At 49.5% G+C, this 22,420-nt stretch overlaps 2 protein-coding genes across 6 annotated transcripts; both read right to left on the bottom strand.

The window, feature by feature from the left end:
• Positions 1-3,000: 3,000 nt before the first annotated feature.
• On the bottom strand, positions 3,001-10,991 carry MRPL20 (mitochondrial ribosomal protein L20). Of its 3 annotated transcripts, none has more exons than XM_074306591.1 (5): positions 10,554-10,991; positions 9,525-10,171; positions 6,082-6,192; positions 5,548-5,625; positions 3,001-3,495 (listed from the first exon to the last, which is right to left on the bottom strand). In XM_074306591.1, exons 2-5 carry the CDS (start codon positions 9,609-9,611, stop codon positions 3,322-3,324), a joined length of 450 nt encoding a protein of 149 aa, XP_074162692.1. In that variant the 5' UTR covers positions 9,612-10,171; positions 10,554-10,991; the 3' UTR covers positions 3,001-3,321. The 3 variants fall into 3 exon arrangements, with proteins under 3 accessions (XP_074162692.1, XP_074162694.1, XP_074162693.1); XM_074306593.1 differs by lacking the exon at positions 10,554-10,991 and adding an exon at positions 10,450-10,493; XM_074306592.1 differs by lacking the exon at positions 10,554-10,991 and having other exon boundaries at positions 9,525-10,300.
• An 879-nt stretch (positions 10,992-11,870) lies between these two features.
• ANKRD65 (ankyrin repeat domain 65) lies at positions 11,871-20,837 on the bottom strand. 3 transcript variants are annotated; one of them, XM_074306588.1, is made up of 5 exons: positions 20,699-20,837; positions 20,419-20,614; positions 19,696-19,907; positions 16,956-17,505; positions 11,871-14,187 (listed from the first exon to the last, which is right to left on the bottom strand). In XM_074306588.1, exons 2-5 carry the CDS (start codon positions 20,455-20,457, stop codon positions 13,720-13,722), a joined length of 1,269 nt encoding a protein of 422 aa, XP_074162689.1. In that variant the 5' UTR covers positions 20,458-20,614; positions 20,699-20,837; the 3' UTR covers positions 11,871-13,719. The 3 variants fall into 3 exon arrangements, with proteins under 3 accessions (XP_074162689.1, XP_074162688.1, XP_074162690.1); XM_074306587.1 differs by lacking the exon at positions 20,699-20,837 and having other exon boundaries at positions 20,419-20,688; XM_074306589.1 differs by lacking the exon at positions 20,699-20,837 and having other exon boundaries at positions 19,696-19,899; positions 20,419-20,688.
• Between the last annotated feature and the right edge of the window lie 1,583 nt (positions 20,838-22,420).

The raw sequence follows: 22,420 nt of genomic DNA, 5'->3' as shown, positions 1-22,420 counted from the left end.
TCACCTCCAAATTACACAATCCTTTGTAGAGAAGGGATATACATTTATTTAAAAACCAGGCGTTGTGCTAAGCACTTTACAACTGGAATCTCACAAAACCCCAAAAAGATAGGTGCTATTATCTCCATTTTATAAAAATGAGGAAACTGAAACATTTACCCAAAGCTGCACAGCTTAGTAAGTGTCCGTTGGGGAAAAAAAAAAAAGTCTCTTGGTTCTGTTTATGAGACACATAGAGCAGGCTCTGAGGGAAGCATCTAATCAGAGGGCAGAGGCTAAAGGACCAAAAGGTCATTTCTAATGGAATAGGCCAGAGATGGATCAAGCTTTACAACTGGAATCTCACAAAAACCCAAAAAGATAGGTGCTATTATCTCCATTATATAAAATGAGGAAACTGAAACATTTACCCATAGTTACACAGCTTAGTAAGTGTCCGTTGGGGAAAAAAAAAAAAAAAAATTCTCTTGGTTTTGTTTATGAGACACATAGAGACTCTGAGGGAAGCATCTAATCAGAGGGCAGAGGCTAAAGGACCAAAAGGTCATTTCTAATGGAATAGGCCAGAGATGGATCAAGTTTCCAGGGTGAACATATATACATTACCTTAAAGATTCACCTTTACTTACATCTTTACATTTGAGCCTCAGCACTGTTGGGGGACAGAGGGAGAGGCAAGGACTGTTATTCCTATCTAGTACATCCTAGAAAGAAGAGGAATATGTAGACCAGAAAATTTTATTTCCAGAGAAACGAAGGATTTCTGAAAGCTGCATCCACATCTTTAAGAAATAAGAAACAGGCAGAATATGGGCAGATATGGGCAGATTCCAAGAGAAGGATCCTGACGGAGCTAAAAGGGTCACACATCCCTGACTACAGTTCCATAAAGGGCCACAAAGCTTCAACTCTGACGACTAAGGGTGCTGGTCCTAATTTTTTAGAGTGAAAACACTTTGTTCAAGTTCTTAGACAAAGGACAAACTACCAGTATAAATAAGATTGCAGATAATGCTGGCATGTTTCTAGGCAGTTTAATTATTTGAGTGTGTTATCCTTTGGGGGGCTGGAGGTTAGCTCTAAATAATGAATTTATTGGAAGATTTTGTCTCTAAACCAAAGTTATCAATTAGAAACATAAGTGCCTGGCACACGCTAAGTGCTTAATGTTCGTTGTCTTGATTACAAACAATAAACAATACTTGCTGAATCAAATACATGGAGCTGGGGGAGCTTTTACAGGACCTTAAACTAACATCCAGAGTTGGATCTCAAAGAGAAGCTCATTTTATACATGAAGGAACTGAGGCTTGAATAGAGGTAGTGATTGGCTTAAAGTGAGCTGAAAGTGAAATTTGGAAAATTATATTTAGCAACAGAAAACCTAGTATCTCCCAGGTAGTGATAGCAGTTTTTATACATCACTTTAATGCTGATGAAGTGATCTAGAGGCTTTATATTTCTTTAAACCTTCTAAGTACCCAGGGACTGATAATATCTCATCATCATTCCTCACTTCACAGAGGAGGAAACAGAAACCCACAGTGATTTTCCAAGATTACATAGTATCAATCAGTCAAGATTTGCACCTAGAGTTCTACTGGATCCGGCAGCCTCTTGGAGTCCAGCCCTCTTAAGAGGCAATGATTCTAGGGAATATAGTCATACAATAACTATCTAAACTCCAAATTCTTTAGGATTTAAAGGGGGGAAAAGTTTGTCAAAGATGTCAATGGGTAGAGAAAGCATGCCCTGAGACAATTTGGTTTAGTCTGTGGTACCAGGGCTGCCACAGAGTAGGCACTGAATATATGCTTGTGGCAGGGAAGTGAATAACTGAAGAACTTCATTCCTGAATTCCTCTCAGTGCTTTTTGTCATGCCTGTGCTTGCCAACTTTTTTTATTTTTATTTTTTAAAATATCGTCTTCAGCAGGGTGCCCTTCAAGTTGGATGATTTGCCATTTTAAAGCAGCCCCAGAATGAGCTGTTAGTGGCAGGCTACTCCCTTCCCCAACCCAGGCTGGGTTTTCAGGAGGTGCTGTCAGCCAGGTTGATGCAGTATGTCAGCTGACAGACACCTAGATGAAGTCCATCCTGTGGGATGGCCTGTAGAACTCATATCTTCCTGGCTCAAGAACCACAAAGCAGCATGGGGATGGGGTCTGCTGGACCATGGCCTGTGGTGCTGGTCCCCTAGACAAGGACAAAGAAATAGCACAGGAAACATCTATCAGTGGCTCCCAAACCTCCCCCACACACTATGTAAGCTGGGTTCCCCCCATCCTGTGTTCTCTTTAGGACCAAACCTGTCCTGATAACCCAGGCTGAGGCCTCCCCAAGCCACTGTCCGGCCCTGTCCGTCTCCACCACTTCCCTGAGATCCCTTCCCAACTATGAACCATGTACAAGGTTCTTAGTGAGGGACTGTAGGGGTTGGTGTGGTGAGATGGCCCAAAGTTTGGAATTGGAGAGCTGGGATTCAAATTTGAGCCACTTCCCATATGTGACACTGGGTAAGCCACTTCCTCTGGGGCCTTGGTTTCCCCATTTGTAAAATGAGAAAAAAGAGCTCCAGTCGCAGCTCCCACGAGGCAGGATCTCCTGTCTTCCCTCCCAGGACCTCTCCACTGCTCCCATCTCTCCCTCTTTTGTGTGTCTGGTTTTTACATGCTGTCTCTATTGTTTGTTTTTCTATCTTTGTAGTCAGCATAATGCCTGCTTGGCACCTCTTAAGCACTTAAAGCTTCTAGCCTGACTGTTTAATGCCACAGAAGCAGAGAAAATGAGACATGAAGAACCAGCAGCTGCCGCTCACCAGAAGAGGTCACTGACCAAGGGCAGGGCAGGGCCTGCAACCAGCCGCATGACCTCTGCTTCCCTACTGGCGACTGAGATTTGGACATGCTTCCTTATGCAAGCACGGTGTGCCCCAAGAATACCCTGACAGCCAAGAAGTGATCGGAATGCCAAGGGAATGATCCACAACAGTGATCAACTCTATGTTATAAAAGCTTTATTTGATAATCTCTTCCAGAATACATTTGTAAAGTCTGCCCTTTGTTTAAAAGAAAACCTAAGGAATGGATCCTTTAGAGTTTCCAGTGTGAAAAGGGCTCCCCCATCCTCCCACCTGGTAAAAGCCCAGCTACCTTTCTGCTGTGCTCCTGAAATGTGAAAAGACACGATTACGAAAGAACTGGAATAGTTTGAGGGAGCTCTTACATTGCTCATTGTTGTTATTGGTGTAACTGACAGTTACCCCAAGTCCTCCCTTGGGCAAAGCGCCTGGGTGCTGGCGATGGCCATGGCTCCAGCGCCTTCACTGATAATGCACCACCCGGGAAAATATCCCTGCCGGCTCCTTCTCGTCCCCCAGCGCAGCTGCGAGACCTTCTTCTCTCCTCCTCTTGGCCAAAGCAGCCAAGGACTTAAAAGTCTTGGGTTCGTAAATAGCCAGGTCAGCAAGGACTTTCCTATTGAGTTCCACTTGACACTGGGGAGAAAAGAAATGACGTCACACAGTGACATCACAAGACCGGAGGTCATGAGCTGCCAGTGGAAAGCCATGATTGAAGGGGATACCCCCTGCCCTCAGGTGGAGGCTCCTTCCATGTCTGGACCACTCTGACTATAAATAAGCTTGCACACATTAAACCAAAACAGCTCTCTGTACCTGTTTCACTGAGGTGGAACATAGCAGGTGCATAATAAATGTTTCTGGATTGACCAACTGGGGCCAAACAGAACAAATCTAATCCCTCGCCCATGTGACTACCCTTTCAATACTTGCCAATAGCCCTTCTTTTTCCTCTTCCAATTACATTTATTTTCCCTCCAGACCGAAAACATCCCAAGGTGCTCCAAGAAGCATTCTGTCCATTTTCTCCAGTCCCCCCAATTGCCCCAGCCATTCTCCACTCCTGCTGTTCAATGTCCTTCCTGAAATCTTTAGCCTAAAAGGAACTAGGAAGGACCAGCCCATCTTCCTGGTCCTTGTCACCGGGCTGGGCATTGAGGAACACACATGGCCCAACCCCTCCCTGTGCTTACATGCTTCCCATGCAAATGACACACCCACTCAGACAGGGGCAACCTGGCAATGTGGAAGAAGCCTCTGCTGAATTCCCTTCTGGAAGGCCATGTCTTAGCTGGGCGATTCCTCCCAGAGTCACTGCAAGGAAAGGCCTCTGTAGGAAGGCCCCACACCTTGTCCCAGGGACTTCTCCACCAAGACTGGAGTGCCTGGACCAGCAGCTTCAGGAAGGCCCAGCCGGCCTCTTAGGAATCTTTCCAAGTCCTGTGGATCCAGGCAGCATGGGGCTTTCTAGTTGACATTTAGGTAGCTTTCTCAAGTCTGTCAATGCTTTTCCATTCCTCAAGAACAGTAGGGAGAACATACAGCAGAGCCCTGACACACAGGACCTCATCTGACCCTCACAACTACTCGGGGAGCACTAGCCTTTATAGATGAGGAAATGGGGTGGCTGGCAGGCTTGCCTGGAGACTCCCAGCTGCTCAAGTGTCAGAAGCAAGATAGCAAGCTTGGATCTTCCTGACACCCAGTCCTGCCCTGAACATTGTGCACCCGGCCCAAAGGCACCTCGTGAATGCTTGGCCTTGTTCTATGAGACTGTGTCCCCTTTATGCATCCCCACCCCCTTGGCAGCCTGCAGCTCTGAACCCAACACTGGGTCCCGCCCCTGACCAGCTGACTACGTCCTGGGAGAAGTCCCAGCCCTAATTGGATATGACACAAGGCACGTGTGAGCCCAGGGAAGGAGAGAGCCCCACCATGCCCTCTGGGAGATGAGCTATCAAATAATTCTCTGGGGTTGGGGGGACTGGGGCCAAATTTTCATAAAGGCGATCAGGCAGAGAGGGACCTGGGTACCCAGCATCCCAACTGGTAGAGAAACAAGGAACAAAGCTCATGTGTGCTGCTGCCCCCCAAGCCTAGCATCTGTGAGAGGGAGACCTCAGCTTCTTGCCAAGGAAAACCACTGAAGTTTGATCTGACCCGAACCTGCCTGAAATGTGCCTTTCAGAAAATGACCACGAAGTCCTCCTGGGGGAGCCATCTGGGCTGAGCTGAGCACTGACCTCATTCTTGGAAACACAAACCTGGGAGGAACCACCTTAATTCTTTCAATGTGCACAACTCACTGAATGCCTTCTCCTCATCCTCGCCACCCCCTGCCTATTGAGCTATTTCCTCCTGAAATTACCATTTTTTATAAGCCAAGAAAAATGACAATCTGACCCTTCCTCCTGACAGAGGACTAGGCAAGGCCCACCCCACCCCACCATGTAGCGTGTTTTCCATTTCTGAGCTGCTCCTTTGGGGATTTTGGAGAAAGGAACAAAGATGTCTCTGTACATGCAATCCCCCCACAGCCCAATGAATTCCAACATTCAGGAACAGAAAACGTTTTGCAATGGTACATGGGAGCTGCTGATGTGGAACTACCCTGAACTGTGACTGCCCTGGAGCCACAAAAGCTCTGTGTCATGCTTTTACCTAATTACCGCAAGCGCTGGAACATACCTTGATTAAATTGCTAATGAAGGAGGGATACTTCAAGCCATGTTCTTGGGAAGCGGCTGTGATTCGATTAATCCAAAGCTGAAATCAGAAAATGCAGAAATGAGTCCCCTGTAGATAGTACAGAAAAAGACCTAACTGATTCTGGTTGATCTTCTGCCTTCACGGACGCCAGAGTGAGGAGCCCTGGCTCAGACTCTCCCATCACAGCAGGCACAGGGGCCCAGCAGGGCTTGCACAGCCTCTCCACAGGGGTTAGAATGATCTTGACCCGCCTCATCTTATTTGTGCAGCCGTATCCATGCAAGCACTCCTGTGTCCCAAGGGGAAGTCTACAGGACCTAAATTAAAATAGCTGCCTCCATCTCAGCTCCCTGCAGTTGCTCCCAGTACCCAGAAGCCTCAGGACTGAGGGATGATGGTGTCCCTCGGGGACAAAAGGAGATTAGGGCGGGAGCCCCGCAGGCTGGTGACCAAAGGGCAGGGAACAGGTGCTCAGTAGGAGAGGCCCCGCCCCCGGTGGCCCCCCAGACTCACCGTCCTCATGGTCTTCTTCTTCAGTCTCCTGGCGTTGGTACATTTCACGAAGGCTCTGTTCACGGCCCTGACAGCCAAGCGGTAACAGCGATTCTTCCTTCCCCGAAAGTGCTAAATTAGAGGGAGGGTGAGCCGGTCATGTCCGGAGCCGAGGAGAGGAGATGCCACATTCAAGAGGCAGCAGCCTGCGGAGCGGCTGAGCCCCAGCAAGGGAGCCCCATGTGCTCCGGAGTCCGCAGTCGGCCTCAGGCTCCGCTGAGACCAGTGATGATGCAACAATCGCAGGGGGGGTGGGCGGGGGCAGCCACTCATCCCCCACATGCAGACCAGGAGCCTCGATGCTCCCTCCCCACTAGGGACACCTTTTGTTCTCACATTCCAGCCATTTCTGGACATGCCCTTTGCTTTCCCGTCCCTTGCCAGCAAACGGAGCCCTCTCACACCACAGAAAAGACACAGTCCCACAGATCTGAGCAGCCTGAGAACGGGCAGAGAGGCCAGGCTGGCAGTGCCTAAGGAGAGGGGCAGACCTCATCATCATGCCGGAATACGTCTCAGGGGGCCTGTCTGGGGGCGGTCCTCCAGCTCCCCTCCTAGAGGGGTCAAAGGCACTCCAGAAAACACCCCCTCCCTGCAGGGGGGAGGGACTCAGAGCGATAAGGAGGAGAATTATGGGGCTGAGCCGGGGAAGGAGCAGAATACAAAGATGGAACAGCTGGGGGGAGTCTCACTAGAGAACAGAGGCGACCCAAGCCAGAGAAGGGGAGTGACGGAGGGCGAGCCCAGAGCCCGGCAGATGGTAGGGAGCTGAAGAGATGGAGGGCAAGGGAAGGATGAATGGGCAGATGGGGCGGGGGGTGGGACAGAGGGGCGGACTCCAGGGGGACAAAGGAGGGCAGAGGGAAGGGGAAGGGACCAGAGGAGGCACTTAGGGAGGATGGACCAGAAAGCCTGGCAGGAGCGGCCACATCTTGCCCGCCAAGCGCATCTTAGCCCTTGTTCCCCACTCCTCTAGTCACGCCCTCCCTCTCCAGGAACACTCACCACCCTCTGCTCAGGAGCGTCTCCCCCTCCCTCCGGACTACTGACAGCACTGCCAAAGCCACTTTCCTAAAGGGGCAGCTCTGCCCTGCCCCCCGCTGCAGCGGGCACTGGGCGTGGAGTCGCCTTTCTGACACTTCCCAGCTGTGGGACGCTGACTGCCTCAGTGACCTGAACTGTAAAAAACGGGGATCAACACTCCCAAGGGGGCTGTGAGGGTCAAAGGAGTTTAATTATTAGCCCAGGGCCGGGCCCCCAGGAGGGGCTTCACAAATGCTTCTTTCCCCCGCTCAATGAGCTGCAGGGGCTCCCTTTGTCTCCAGGATCAAACACAAAAGGACCCAGACCCCTCCTAGGTTTCCTGCCTCCTGGGCTCCCTCCTCTCAAAGGCGGCTCCCACTGGCTGATCCTCCCTCTGTGCTGCACAGAGCTCATATGCGCCCAGGATGGCAGTGCCCTCCCCCATTCCTTTCCTTTGACCTCCCAGAAGGCACTGGGGGCACTTCCCATCAGCCCTCCTCTCCAAACCTCCCCTCTCCCCTTCAAAACTCATCAGGCGGCAGGGGACCAGAACCTCCCCTGGAGCAGGGGTGGGGTGGGGGGAGGAACCTATGTTCTGTCCATGCCCTCCAAGGGCAGGGGCTCCCTGGTTCTTTCTTTGTATCCAGAGTTCACTCAGGGTCCAGTCACTAACAAAAACAACTACTACCAAGGATGCTAACAGCAGCGCCACCTCCCCAAGTGCGAGCCTTAAGCCAAGCACTTTACAATTAATTTCTCAATAGGCCCCCCCACTAACCCCGGGAGGGAGGGGCTGTTAGTAGCCTCACTGTACAGAGAAGGAAACTGAGGCACACGGGTGAAGCGACGTGTCAGTCATAGTTAGTGTCCTTACTACAAGGGTTCTTAACCCGGGGAGCCCCACTGTGGGAGGAGCTCTTTTATAACGGTGATTAAACAGAAGTGATTTCCTCTGGGATTCTGTGCATGTTAATTTATGAGCTGAAACCGTTATCCATCCCCTCCACTCCAGCAGGTCCAACTGTGTCCCTGACCCCTAAAGGGCCAAGAACCCAGGAAATGGATACAAACATTAGGCACATTTATGCCATCTCATTTAATCCTCCCAACAAAGCTGGCACACAGGGGTTCTGATGATCCCCATTTTACAGTTCAGGAAACTGAGGCAAACAGGTCACATGCCCGGGCTGCTAAGATAGAGTCGGGAAGAATAGTCTCCCTGTGTTCAAATTCAGGCTCAGACACTTCCTAGTTGAGTGACCCTGTCTGCCTCAGTGTCCCCATCTGCAAAATGGGCAGGAGAAGGAAATGGCCAAGCCCTCCAGTACCTCTGAAAGAAAACCCCCAATGGGGCCAAGAAGGCACAGTGAGAAGGGTCTGAAACTGGACTCCAAGATCTTCCTGAGAGCTCTGGTGGCCTCAGGGGGCAGAAGGGGGATAAACTAGGGGGGGCGGGGCGGGGAAGGGGCCTCAGGAGATTAAAAAGGGAGGGAAACTAAAACAAGGAGGAGGGGAGGAACCTCAGGAGGGAGGAGCTATAGAGGAAAGGGGAGGGGCCTCAGGAGGGGAGGAGCTATGGGGGGAGGGGCCTCAGAGGGAGAAGAAAGGCGGAGAAAGGGAGAGGGGGGGACACAGGGGTTAAGGGAATAGCAAAAGAGGAGCCAAGGAGAGGGTAGGGAAAGGGGAAGAGAGGGAAAAGGGGAGCCAAGGACGAGGAAGGGAATCTCAAGAAGGGGCGGGGCCAAAGAAAGGCAGAAGGGAGGGGCCTCAGGAGATTAAAAAGGGAGGGAAACTAAAACAAGGAGGAGGGGAGGAACCTCAGGAGGGAGGAGCTACGGAGGAGAGGGGAGGGGCCTCAGAGGGAGAAGAAAGGCGGAGAAAGGGGGGGGGGGGGAACACAGGGGTTAAGGGAATAGCAAAAGAGGAGCCAAGGAGAGGGTAGGGAAAGGGGAAGAGAGGGAAAAGGGGAGCCAAGGACGAGGAAGGGATCTCAAGAAGGGGCGGGGCCAAAGAGAGGCAGAAGGGAAGGGCCTCAGGAAAGGGAGGAGCTATGGAGAAGAGGGGCGGGGCCTCAGAAGGAGAAGAACTGCGGAGAAAGGCAAGGGGGGACACAGGGGTTAAGAGAATAGCAAAAGAGGAGCAAGGAGAGGGTAGGGAAAGGGGAAGGAAAGAGCTTTAAAAAGGGAGGGGAAGAGAGGGAAAAGGGGAGCCAAGGAGGAGGGGAGGGATCTCAAGAAGGGGCGTGGCCGAAGGGAGGGGCCTCAGGAGAGGGAGGAGCTACAGAGAGGAGGAAGGGGAAGGGCCTCAGAGGCTAGAAGCGGGGAGAGAAGCCCTAGAAAAGAAGGGGAGTCGAGGAAAGGGCCTCGAGGGCCGGCGCTTACCCGGGCGTACTGCAGCAAGTCTTGGACCCGCCAGTAGCGGTCGGTGAGGCGGGCGCGCACCCTCAGCGGCGCCGTGAGCAGCACCATGGTTCCTTGGTTATCCTGGACGACGAGAGCTCCAGGTGAGGGCAGCCCTGTACAGGACGCCGGAAGTAGTGGTGCCGAGCCCTTCCGGAGGCGCCGCCGCTGGTACTTCCGGGTCGGAGGGTGGAGCCCGTAGCCTCTCCTCCTCTCGGTCCTCAGGAAAGTGGAGCCCTTCCCCCTCCTCTCTTCCCCGCCGCTCCAGACTGGGGCAGGACTTGAGAGGCTGGGGCTCCCGCCGGGGCGCTTCCAAACACGCCCCTTCTCTGAGCGTTTAGTGATTCCCGGAGTGTGCTACGAAGCCGTGAGCCGGCCTCAGTCTGCCACATCTGTGAAATGGGTCCCGGTCCCTCCCCCGCTCTGGAAGCTTCCGGGCTCCCTGGTGCCCCCAGAGCAGAGGTTCCTCTTTATTCTCCGCCGCGTTTCCGGGGTTTAGTACCAGACACTGAGACCGAAGTGGGCTCCAAATGTTGGGATTCGGTCACGGGAAGACTCCGGCCTCGGCCGAAAGGCGGGGGATACAGACAAAATGAAGAGATGCGTAGACACAGGAACGGCAAATGGAGCTGGGAGACCAGGAAGGGATTTTAGTAATTAACAGTGGGAAGGACAAGTTCCCCCGGGGAGCCCCCAGTTAGCCAGGAGAAGGGGAGCACTCCGGGAGGTGGGACTCTGCCCTTACGGACGGGACGTTGGCCCTAACGGAGCCCGCTAGGAGGAGGAGGAGGACACCCTTGGGGGGCGGAGCCGGGGGGGGGGGGGGCTTCCAGGACTCCCACCCGAGCCTTTCCCCGATTGTCTCGGAATAATTCTGTCTGAACCTCCGGCCCGCCGTCCACCGCACCTGTAACCCGGGGTCTCCACCCTGGCTGTGGCCAAGTGTCCCTAGTGCCGCTCCCCTAACGTTCTCCGCGTCTCTCCCCGAGCTCAGGCCCTCCCGGCCCTCACCGAGAAGCGGCTCCCAGCGGCCCCTCGCCCCTCTTCTCTTTAATCCATCAGTCGCACGGTTACCAGAAGGCAGGTCCGAGTCTGGAGCTGGAAGGCCTTGCGGCCGTGTGCTTTGGGCACCTCAGGAAACCAAGGCTGAGGGAGGTGTAACCGTGGTCATAACGAGCAGATCTGGGATTTGAGCCAGTCCCCTGAGGCCTTTAGGATAAAGCCTTTCGAGCCTGGCCCGGAAAGCCACTAACCCTCCTGCCCAGAGCCCTTCGTCCTACCCCTTTACTCAGTTCAAGGCCCAGACAAAAGAGGCCAGCCTTTCCTTTCTGGCCCGGACAGCCCGTCTCAGCCCAGACTGACTCCGGCGCCCCGTCCCTAAGCAAAACCCCCCAGCCTGAGCTTTATGGACTGGGCTTTCTCCGGGTTCCATTCTTCACCAGTGCCTGGCACACAGCAGGTTTCTTTTAATGGATTGTTTCCTCCCTCGCCAAATTATCTTAGCCACTCAATAAGTCCAAATGCGTGTCTCTCCTCACCTCCCTCCCCCAGGAAAAGTTAACACTTTGCAGGCAGGGATCAGCTTGGTCTTTGCCTTGTCACAAGAGAACTTAACGAGTGCTTCTTTTAAGTGGATACTTACAAGATTAAACTTCTCCCTTTGCAGTGTTGTACCCAGCACTGTACACAGTCCGGAGGTATAAACGCAGCGTTTATTTGGAGCTTGCTGTATAGACTGTCTGCATTTGATCTTAAGCTCCTTGAGAGCAGACGGCTTTTGAGTCTATCCTGAGCCTGAGTACGGGACCTAGAACATAGTAGGTGCTTAATAAGTGTTCATCGATCACTTAACATCTGGAGATGGAAATGTTGTTGCTTTTGTTCAGAGTGACAAGCTTGTGATCACACAGCTAGGAATGTCCAAGGTCAGTTTTTCACACAACAAAGTCCCGGAGTCTGCCTGACTCTGTCCACTGAATACCTCGGTTCCCCTGGAACTAATAGGTGCTTAATAAGTGACTGGTTAATTTCTGGAGATACAGATGTGGCTGTTGTTCAGTTGGGTCCCATCTCCGAGGGACACCACTTGGGCTTTCCTTGGCACTGGAATGGTTTGTCATTTCCTTCTGCAGCTCTTTTTACAGATCAAGAAATCGAGGCAAACAGGGTAAGGTGACTTACTACAAATACAAGTAATCAAGAGTCCCCGCCCTTAAGGAGCTTACATCCTAAGACAGGAGAGTTTTTCCCAGAAGTCAGCGGGAGTCAGGATCACTAAACATCTTTATTCTTGATCAAGGTCAGGGAGTTAGGCCTAGCTGCCTCACACACACCTTCCTCCCTCAACCGCCCAGAGAGACTGAGTCAGCGCCTGCTTCTCACTTCCTCCTCCTCCTCCTCCTCCCACACACGTCACTCCCCCCTCTTTGTCCCACCAATCAAGTCAGCACAGAACAGCTGGGGAGGGTCAACCTTCAAACAAGCTAATAGGGAACAATTAGTCTCACGGGCTTCATTGTCCAAGTGCATTGCTCAGTTCTAGCCCTTTACAAGTTTTGTTAGTATTCATTTTTTTACCATTTTCAGAAGTAGCGGTGGAAAGCAGGACTGGGGGAGTTGGACTGGGAAAGGGCTTTAAAGGGACTTCTTCCAGCTCTCAGTCCGTGATCCTGTTGTTATGGGCCAGAACTCTGTACTTGAACCAAGGATTCTCACCCAAGGTGCCAACTCAGTGGAATTGATAAGACAATGGTTATCTAGTTTAATAGGGTGATTAACAGTTCTCTAGTTCAGTATGATTGATTTGATCTTACAATAAATAATGGTTCCCTAGTGACATAACGATTGGCTTATATTCAGTATACTGTAATGATATGATTATAATTGAGCATATAAACAGGCTGGGGATTCAGCATTTTATTTTTCAAAATACATGCAAAGGTAGCTTTCTTCAACATTCACATCAAATCTGTGTGGAATAAAAGTTCAGAATGTTCCTATTTCAGGAACTTTTTATGACTTGGACAAACCCAGATGAAAATTCAATTTGCAAAGAGCTAGGAATTTTCAGATCACTTTCATTTGTGTTCATTTTCCAAGTCCCTTTAAAATTATAGAAAAATTTCTCCCTCATAAGTTTATCCTTTTTTTAGAATCAAAGTTAGGGATAGTTCCCATTCTATTGATGGGAACTCAGAGGCAAAACACAGGATCCGTCAGTCAATCAAAAAGCATGTATTAACAATCCCCCACAGATCTATATGGGGTTGCTAAGTGATGAGGTAGAGTCAGAAAGACCCGAATTCAAGTCCTGCCTCACACTTTCCAGCTATATGACTCTAAGCATGTCACTTCATCCTATAAGCCTCAGTTTCCTCATCTGCAAAATGTGTTGGAGAAGGAAATGGCCAATCACTCTCGTGTGTCTGTGAAGAAAGCTCCAAATGAGGCCCCAAATGACTGAACAACATTGGAGCCACGACTTTGACCATAGCAGCTGTGTTATCCAATGATCACTTTGCTTCTGTCTGCCTCAGTTTCCTCAATCATAAAATGGGGATAGTAATGACATATTTCAAGGGTTGCAAAGATCAAATGAGATGATACATATCAAGTTTTTGCAAGCTTTAAAGAGTTATATAAATGCTGACTATTATCAGGTAAATCTCCTCAAAAGATGATGGCAAAAGGTAGGGATTCCTGTTCTTCCCCTCCTCCTGTCTTGGGGTCAAATGTCCAGGGGTTTGGGTCACTTCTTCATTTCCCCCAGGAAACGGTAAACATGGCAAATGGGACAGGCTCTGCCCCCTCTTATTTCCCAATCCCCACTTTCATTTAGTCCCTAAGGGCACCAAACCTTAAAAACATTCATCTGGAGTCTCAGTAATAACAGCAACAACAATATTTTGTGTATATATATCTCACTATAGGGTTTACTCTCCTCATGGTAAAGCAGGTCTTAGTCCCATTTCACAGATGAGTACCCAAGCTACTCTACTCACTCTATTGATCTTGGGCAAGTGACTGTACTCTGTGGGCCTCAGTTTTCCCTTCTGTAAAAGGAGACAGTTGGATCAGGTAATCTCCAGGGGCCCTCCCATAAGTCCTGTGATCCCAAGGCTATAAAGCTAGCCAGGCCCATGGGATCACTCAAACCCGGGCCCCCCAGTGTGGATGTCTACACAGAGAGGCTTGGGTCCTGCCCAGCCTTGTCTCTCTCCTCTTGGCCTTTCTGAAAGGAACAAAGAGTCTTGAGGGGACTATCCGGGACAGCAAGGTCTTCTGCAGTCTCCAGCCACTGTGTTCTCAGGTTGGGGTTGGCCCCCCGCCTTAATAAAAGTTCTGCCATAGAGCAGTGACCCCTCTCAATGGCCAAGTGCAAAGGGGTCTTGTGGAGCCAACCGACGGCATTGACCTCTGCTCCCTGGTCCAGGAGGTAGCTGGCAACCACAGTGTCTCCCCCCAAGGCCGCATGGTGCAGGGGCGTGAGATGTAGTCCATCTTGGGCTTCCACTGAGACTCCTCTCTCCACCAGCAGCCGGGCCACGGGAAGGTGGCCCGCAGCGGCTGCCCGGTGGAGGGCAGAGCGGCCGTGTTGGTCTGGAATGTCCCCATTGGCGCCATGGTCCAAGAGCAGCTTTACTACCTGGGGACAGGAAGGAGACCGGGTGGAAAGCTTTGGGGGTGAGGACTCCTCTCTGAACTCCATTTCAGCTTGTTAAACTTCAGGGAGGCCCCTCAATGTGAGATTTGGTAAAGTCTATTCCCTTCCGGTCTGATGCAGAGAAAGGAGGAGGCAGGAGACCAAGGTGCGAATTATGACTCACTCTTGACCTTGCACAGGTTCTGGATTCCTCCAGCCCACACAGCTCCCTCCTGTCTTTGAGCACCTGATCCCAGTGACTCACCTTTTAATCACATCCTGCCTGCTGCTGTCCCAATTGTTCCCCAAACAAACTAGGACTGCTCCTAGGGCAAGGACTAGGTCACAGGGATAATAATGATGGCAAAGGGGAGGCTGTTGGTGGTGTTCTTTTAATACTGTAAGGTCTACACATTGAATTCAAATTCTCAAGCATTTACTAAGCACCTATTCCAAGCATGGCCTGGTGCTAGGTTCAAGGAAAAAAGATATTAAAAAAAAAAAACAAAAAACAAAAAAAACCTGTCCTCAAGTAGCTTACATTCTACTAGGGGAAGGACTTCCCACAACCGTCCTGGAAGGGAGGTTGGGCAAGTTTTACCACCATGGTGGAGGGGAGGGAAGTGACCGAAGGGGCAGCCTCTGATCCCCTGCTGCCTTTCCAGCTCATCTCCTTTCCTTCCTTACACACACTCTTTGCCAGCCAACTGGACTCTGGTCGCCATCATGCCTTTGTTGGTATAGTTCCTCCCTTCTCCTTCCCTGACCCTTGCCTGCTAAATTCCTACCTATCCTTTAAAATTTCCCTTCAATCGCTGTACACTTCAACAACAATGCTGTATGAGGATGTATTTAACATAAAGAAGATCCAACTCACTTCCAGCGGATCAATGTTGGACAGAAACAACTACATCCAGAGAAGGAACACTGGGAAGTGAATGTAAACTGTTAGCACTACTGTCTATCTACCCAGGTTACTTATACCTTCGGAAGCTAATACTTAACGTGCAACAAGAAAATTGGATTTACACACATCTATTGTATCTAGGTTATGCTGTAACACATGTAATATGTATGGGATTGCCTGTCATCAAGGGGAGGGAGTAGAGGGAGGGAGGGGACAATTTGGAAAAATGAATACAAGGGATAATGTTATAAAAAAATTACTCATGCATATATACTGTCAAAAAAAATTTATAATTATAAAATTTTAAAAATAAATAAATAAAACTTCCCTTCAAAAACTCTTGCTTATGGAGCCTTAATCCCCTCGTCTGTATTGATTTTCACATAATACTTCATTTCAACCTCTTCAACTTTTCATACTTTTCTATTCCTTAAAATTATCTGTTTCTTTTTTTCCTCCCCGATGCCATCCTCAATAATGGCAAGAGATGACAATTTTGTATCTGCTTCCTTGCCAATGCTTAGTAAATGTTTATTGAATGATTCGCCTGAAATCGCATTGTCAGATCCCAGTCTTGAGGCTCCTGTGTCCCAGCTTCTCTTTCCACTGTGGTAGATGGAACAGCCTCTTTTCCCTCCCAGATATGAATAGCACAAACCTAGGCACACAGAACTGTGAAGGATAGGGAGGAGCAAGACTCTGATCCTTGAACCTTGGGAGGTGGATCCCTACTGGGGAGATAACTATTCTAGCTAAATCTTTAGAATTTAAAGGTTAGCATGAGAGAAGGTGGGACTGGCATCCTGTACTGATTTCCCCGGATCCTGGAAAACCCTCCATCTTCATCTCTACTTCAGCTCACATGTCCCCTCCTACATGAAGCTTTAACTAGTAACTTCCTGCTCAAGATTTCCTTGTAACTAAGTTATACAAGTACAGATTTTTCCCCCAGAAGAATTTAACCTCGAGAGGGAGGGACCAATTCATTTCTGTCGTCAAACCTGGGAACACCAGGTGCCTGGCACATAGTAGGTCTTAATAAGTGTTTCTTGATTACCTGATTGTCTAATTTCCCCTGGACTTAGGGCAGAGCGGAGAGTTAAAAGAACCCCTATTGCTCTCTCACCCACCCCCATCCCAGGGAAAGGGCAAGTAGGACAGATCACCCAGCCCACAAGATCATCTCCATTCACAGCATCCATGACCCACTTAGGTCAAGAGAAGCCTCTTAATCCTTCATTGGTCCACCCCTGTTCTTACCCAGCTGGCTAAATTTTTAGCAAATAATTAAACGGACATATTCTCCTTGGCTGCAGAGCCCATGAACTCCAGCTATATTCCCTTGCTCTCTCATCTCCTCTTGCTCAGGGACGTCTCCTCATCTACCACCCACTTCGTGAACCTCTCCTTGGCATAAGATCACAGCATTTGGGCTGGAAAGGCCTTTCGAGATGATCTACTCCAATCCCTAATTTCTAAGAATCTTAGAGGCATAAAATAGTTTATTCACAGTCACAGGGGAGTATCAGAGCCAAGATTCAATGCTATTCTTCTGATTCTTAATCTAGGGTTCCTTTGGTTCTGCCATTCCAATACATCTTCTGGACTGTGACTCCAGAAAACCAAATGAGCCCAAAGAGAACAGGATTAGCGCGTCTCCTCTTTCAACCTTCCTGCCTGATGTCCAGGGGTACCCCTGTCACAAGACTACGTCACTGCTATCATTGGCTCCTGACTGCAGCACAACCCTAAATGCTCTTCGAGTCTGGAGAATCAGCCCCAAGATGTCTCCTCCCCCTTCTCCTATCTTCTCCCATCCCTGCCCACAGACACAAAAAAAAAAGCAGAGCAGGAGAGGACCCACCTCCTGGTCTCCCAGATCCGAAGCAATGGTGAGAGCTGTTGCTCCAGTGCCATCCTGGGCATCGACCTGTGCCCCTCGGGTCAGAAGAAACTGCAACGACTCCTTTCTCCCAGTCCCTGCTGCCACGTGCACAGGGCAGGGGCCCCCCGAACAGCTGATGTCCATGGAGATGCCCTGACAGCTCAGAAGTTCCGCCACAGGAAGCTGGTTCCCAGCAGCTGCCCAGTGCAGTGCTGTCCACCCGTGAACATCCCCATTGGCAGCATCCAGGCCGTGAGCGAGCAGTCGCTGAACCAGCAGCAGGTGTCCCAGGGCGGCCGCCCAATGCAGTGGTGTGAGACCTGGCAGAGTCCTGGCTGAAGCTGATGCCCCTCGCTGCAGGAGCAGCTCAGCCACCTGGCTCTGCCCCTGCCAGGCGGCCCAATGCAGAGGAGTGACCAGGTCCTCATCTGCTGCGTCCACCGCGGCCCCACGCTGCACCAGGAACCGGACCAGAGGGATGTGGCCACTCACCACTGCATGGTGGAGCAGGGTTCGGCCTGCTGGATCCCTGCAAGGAGGATGATAGCTAAAGTAGGGAAGCAGGGTCCCTCCCTAAACCTGAACCCTGGGAAAGGATCTGAAGTCCCAGGCCTTGCTTCTTCTTCTTTCTCATTCATCCCTCCCTGTTGAGGACCACACTTAAGTGTGGACCCCAAAAGCCTGTAAAAAGGTCACAGGGGCTGCACCATCCGGGGAGGTCGGTTCTCCAGCCCCACAGCTGTGAAACAGCACACCAGAGAGACTAAAGGAATGTTTTGTTGTTACAATCTTTATCTTAATCTTTGAAGTAGAGCTCACAGGCCCAAGGAAAAAATCAGAAATATCTGTTTGAAGGTCATAAAACAAATTTACTGATGCAGATATTGCTTGAGAAAAAATGCTTTTCTTTCAATGATAACCTTGCTGTTCTAGAAAATACATATTCTATGTGGCAACAAAATAAAAGAGAGATAAAAGCTCAAGAAACCTTCACTGCAACTGCTTCTCAGTCTCCTTGTATCATTATGACACGATCATTCTGCTGGTCAGAATTAGATCCCAGCAGTCACCAACAGGTGACTCCTCCCCACTTCCAGGACATATGTGGATGGAAGTGGTACATTTAGCATGTATGGGAATCTTTGAAAATGGTTTGCTATCTCTGACCTCTGCAGGAACAGACCCATTTTGTTCTAAATCTTAAACTTATCTGATCCCCTCCTCACCTGCAATCTCTCTCACCTTTCATTCATTCATTTTTCCTTCCTTCCTGTCTAATATCCTTTCTTTCTTCCTATTTTCTCCCTTCTTCCCTTCATTTTTTCTCCCTCCTTTTCTTCTTTGTTCCCTTCTTTCCTTCCCCCTTCCCTCTTTCTATCATTTCTTCTTTCCTTTCTCTTTCTCTTCCTTCCTTCCTTCATTCTTTCCTCCCTCTCTGCCTTTCTTTCATCCCTTCTTTACTTATTCCTTCCTTTTTTCTGTCCTTACTTTTCTTTTTTTCTCCTTCTCTTCCTTTCTTATTTCCTCCTTTCTTCACTTCCTTTCTTCATTCTTTCCTCCCTCTCTTCCTTTCTTTTCTTCCTTCCTTCTTTCCTTCCTTCCTCCCTTCTATCCTTCTCTCTTTTCTTCTTTTCTTTCCCCTTCCCTTCCTTTCTTCCTTATTTTCTCCTTTCTTTACATCCTTTCTTCATTTTTTTCCTCTCTTCCTTTCTTTCCTTCCTCCCTTCCTCTCTTCCTCTCTCTCTACTCCTTCCCTTCCTTCCTCCATTCTTTCCTTCCCAATCTCAAAACTGAAAAAGGTCTTAGAAACCAAATGAGTTCAAAGAAGCTAGACTGCTCCAAGCACCTTGGGGAATCATGGGAAATGGGCCTGGGGAAGGGATGTCTCTGAGATCCAAAGCCTAGGAAACAACATGCGTGTCGAAAGCAAGGGCTGTCACAAACCACTTCCCAATGGACCCACAGTTACATGTGTGCACCTAATCATGATGAAGGGAAAAGTGCCTTCTGTTAATTTGTAAGCATTTATTAAGTGCTGGCTGTGTTCCAGTCCTAGAGGAGCTCAGTCTTGAGGAGCCATAGCTTCTGAGATGTTATCACTTGATGACTGAACCAAATACATTGAATATGGACTCCAAAGGCTACCTGGGGTTCTAGTCCCAACTCTGCCTCTTAAGACAGACTCAAATATTGTCCATTGGGAAGTTTTGTGTGGCTAATTTTTAACCTCTCTATCTTCGAGTACCGAGGCAAGGGAAATATTTGCCCAGGGAGAACAAACTAATATTAGTACAAAGCAAATACAGTTGTTTGATGGGGTCCAAAGGGGAAAATGTGTCATTTGTGGAGTTAAAAACGGAGGTATGTTTTTGACAGGACATTGGGAACGTTTATCAGGGTAAGTGGGAGTTAGTGACTGCTCACATTTCCAGAACTTCTCACAGAGTATCTCACCGAGTAGTAGTTAATAACTATTGGATAATTGATCACTGGATCTTGGTAACAGCTTTGCATAGTAGGCAGGAGGGATAGGGCTTCTGTCCAGATTTTGTAAAGGAGGGAGCAGAGAGTTTGGTCACAGAGCTGCTAAGGGGCGAAACTTAGGACTTGACATCCAGGGAGGTTTCCCCTGCCCCTTGGCCTGCCTGGAGCCACCGTGTGACCCGGCACCAGAGGTGTGCTGGGATACCTAGAGGAGGATGGGGATGGGGCTGCTCACCTCTCATTGATGTAGGCCCCCTGCCTCAGCAGCTGCTTGGTCAGGCCCAGCTGGCCCCTCCATATGGCCTTGATCACTTTGCTGTGGCCCCAGGCCTTTGGGGCAGGAAGGAGCCTCCAAGGCTGCTCTTCCTTTTCCTCCTGGGCCCTTGCCTCCCCCATCTCTAGGTCCATCCAGTGCCTGCCCAGCTCAGCCTCCAGTTCTCTGCGTTCCTAGAACACATGACAGCTGAGGTAGAGTCAGAGATCACCACCTGACCCCCAAACCACCCATCAACCTGTCAACAAATATTTATTAAGGGCCTACTGTGTGCTGGGCACTGTGAGGTGCTGAGGATATGAGGATAAAGAATGAAACCTCCAGCTAGTCCCCCCCCAGCCAGAAACTGAGCCAAACTGGCTCCCTAAACCCGTCCCCAGCTGAGCCTCAACTCCAGATCCAGACTGGGCCCGACCTTGACCAAAGGCTTAGTCTCGTCTCCACCCAATATGGACACTGCCCCCCCCCCCTGGTCCTAGGCTGGTCATGGCACAAACGGAGCCTGCCAGAGCAGAGGACAGATGCAGTTGGCCCCCTCCCCCTTGCCAGTGGAAAGGGGGTAAGCACAGAGTTTGAGCGAGTTTAGAGCCTAATTCTCCAGGCTGGGGGAGGAATGGACAGGAGTTCTGTTGCCCCAACACTTTCCCTGCTAACATCCCCATAACTTGGGCTCTCTGTCGTCACCCTCCAAGGCTGAGCAGCCCACGGCCTGGAGCTTCTCATTGCTGGTTGGCTCTCCCTCCTCGTGGGCAGTCCAAAGCTGTTCCAGGCTGTCTGGGGAAGATCCTTCTCCTGGTCCTGGGGTTCCCGGGCAGGGTTGGGATTCCCAGGAAGGCTGAAAGTGCCTGGGAATCCTGAGAGCTAGGGAGGCCAGAGCAGGCTGCAGGTAGTAGCAGGGAAGGAGAGGAGAGCCATTAGAGGCTGTGGATCTTGTGGATCCTCCCCCCACCCTAGTCTTGTTTACCTGACAACTGGAGGGAGTCCCTCAGGGCGATCCTGACAACCAGCTCCCTTGCTGCATTGGGCCAGGGCTTACCAACTGACAGACCAGGCTCCTCCAGGAACAATTGCAGGAAGGGTGTCCCCTGACAAGCTGGGACAGGCTGGTCCGGCTTCTTATTTCCCCAGGGAGCCCACTCCTCCCCGTGACTCCCCTAAGGAGGATTAAGCTTCCCTCTTTGGGCCTAGAGGGCCTAGCCTGGCCTCTTCTTACTCTCTGCCTGTGTTCCTCAGTCCTTCCTGGGGAGGGAACTTTAAACTTTGAAATATTCCTATCCCCCCAGCCCAGGATTCTCCAGGCCATGGTCCAGTCCGGCCTTTAGACATAGCATCCAGCATCTCCCCTCCCACCGTTATTACACCATTCTAGGCTCTCAAGGGGACTTTGCAGGATTCCCTATTGTCAGGTCACTAGTAATAACAGCAGCTCATGCAAATGATAACAACTAATTTATTTTTTTTAAAAATTATATTCAACTGAGGTGATTCAAGGCAATTCCAATAGACTTGCGATGGAGAGAACCTTCTGCATCCAGAGAGAGAACTGTGGGGACTGAATGTGGATCAAAGAAGAGTATTTTCACCTTTGGGTTGTTTTTTGTTTGTTTGTTTGTTTGTTTGTTTGTTTTGTTTTGTTTTGGGCTGTGTTATTTGCTTGTTTTGTTTTGTTTTTTTTTCTCTTTCTCATAGTTCTTTTCTCCTTTGGATCTGAATTTTCTTACACAACATAATGAATATGGAAGTATGTTTCCAAGAATTGCTGTCTAGAGGAAGGAGAAAGGAAGAAAGGGAGAAAAAATTTGGAACACAAGATTTTGCAAAAGTGAATGCTGAAATTCAGTTCTGCACACATATATTGTATCTAGGATATACTATAACACATTTATGGGACTGCCTGCATCTAGGGGAGGGAGTAGAGGGAGGAAAGGAGGGGAAAATTCGGAACAGAAGGGAGTGCAAGGGATAATGTTGTAAAAAAAAATTACCCATGCATATGTACTGTCAAAAAAAATTATAATTTAAAAAATTTTAAAAAGTGAATGTTGAAAACTATCTTTGCATGTACTTGGGGGGAGAATCTATTATAGACAGAAAAAAATTATGTTGATGTCTTGTTTTTAGAAGGAGTTCAGGGTAATAGATGGAGAAGCATCCTGAAGTCAGAAAGACCCAGGTTCAAGTCCCACCGGACACAAGCTAGTTTTGTCAGGAGAGATGACTTAACTTCGTGTCCTGGGCAGCTCTCTGGGCCTGCATTGCCAAAGGGAATTTTTGCACCAAGAAGTTTCTAAGACTAAAGAATTCACAGATTCAGTCTCTCTTTCTTTGTATATTTTTCTACTTTTGTTTCTGAATTTATCCCTTCCTCCTCCCCCATGTAGTGAGCCATGTTTTGTAACAAAGATTTCTAAAAAGAAAGGGGATAGCACAAAAACAATTCAGCAAAACTAATGGATGCATCAGTCATTATGCTATATGCAGCCTTCCACACCCATAGACCCTGCAAAGAGGTAACTTCACAGTTTATAAGGCAGTGAATGTAGGATCGTATCCATTTTACTTATGGAAATTGAGGCCAGACTTGCCTAGGATCACACAGAGCACGGTTTTAGACCCCATTGATCCCTCGTTCAAGATTCAATAATTCATAGGTTATCCTCACTTGTTGCCGTCTCTTTCATTAATA

The sequence above is a fragment of the Sminthopsis crassicaudata genome, chromosome 3 (assembly GCF_048593235.1).
Source record: "Sminthopsis crassicaudata isolate SCR6 chromosome 3, ASM4859323v1, whole genome shotgun sequence".
Taxonomy (NCBI): Eukaryota; Metazoa; Chordata; class Mammalia; order Dasyuromorphia; family Dasyuridae; genus Sminthopsis; species Sminthopsis crassicaudata.
The sequence above is the reverse complement of the archived record's forward strand: the minus strand, read 5'-3'. Positions and strand labels throughout refer to the sequence as shown.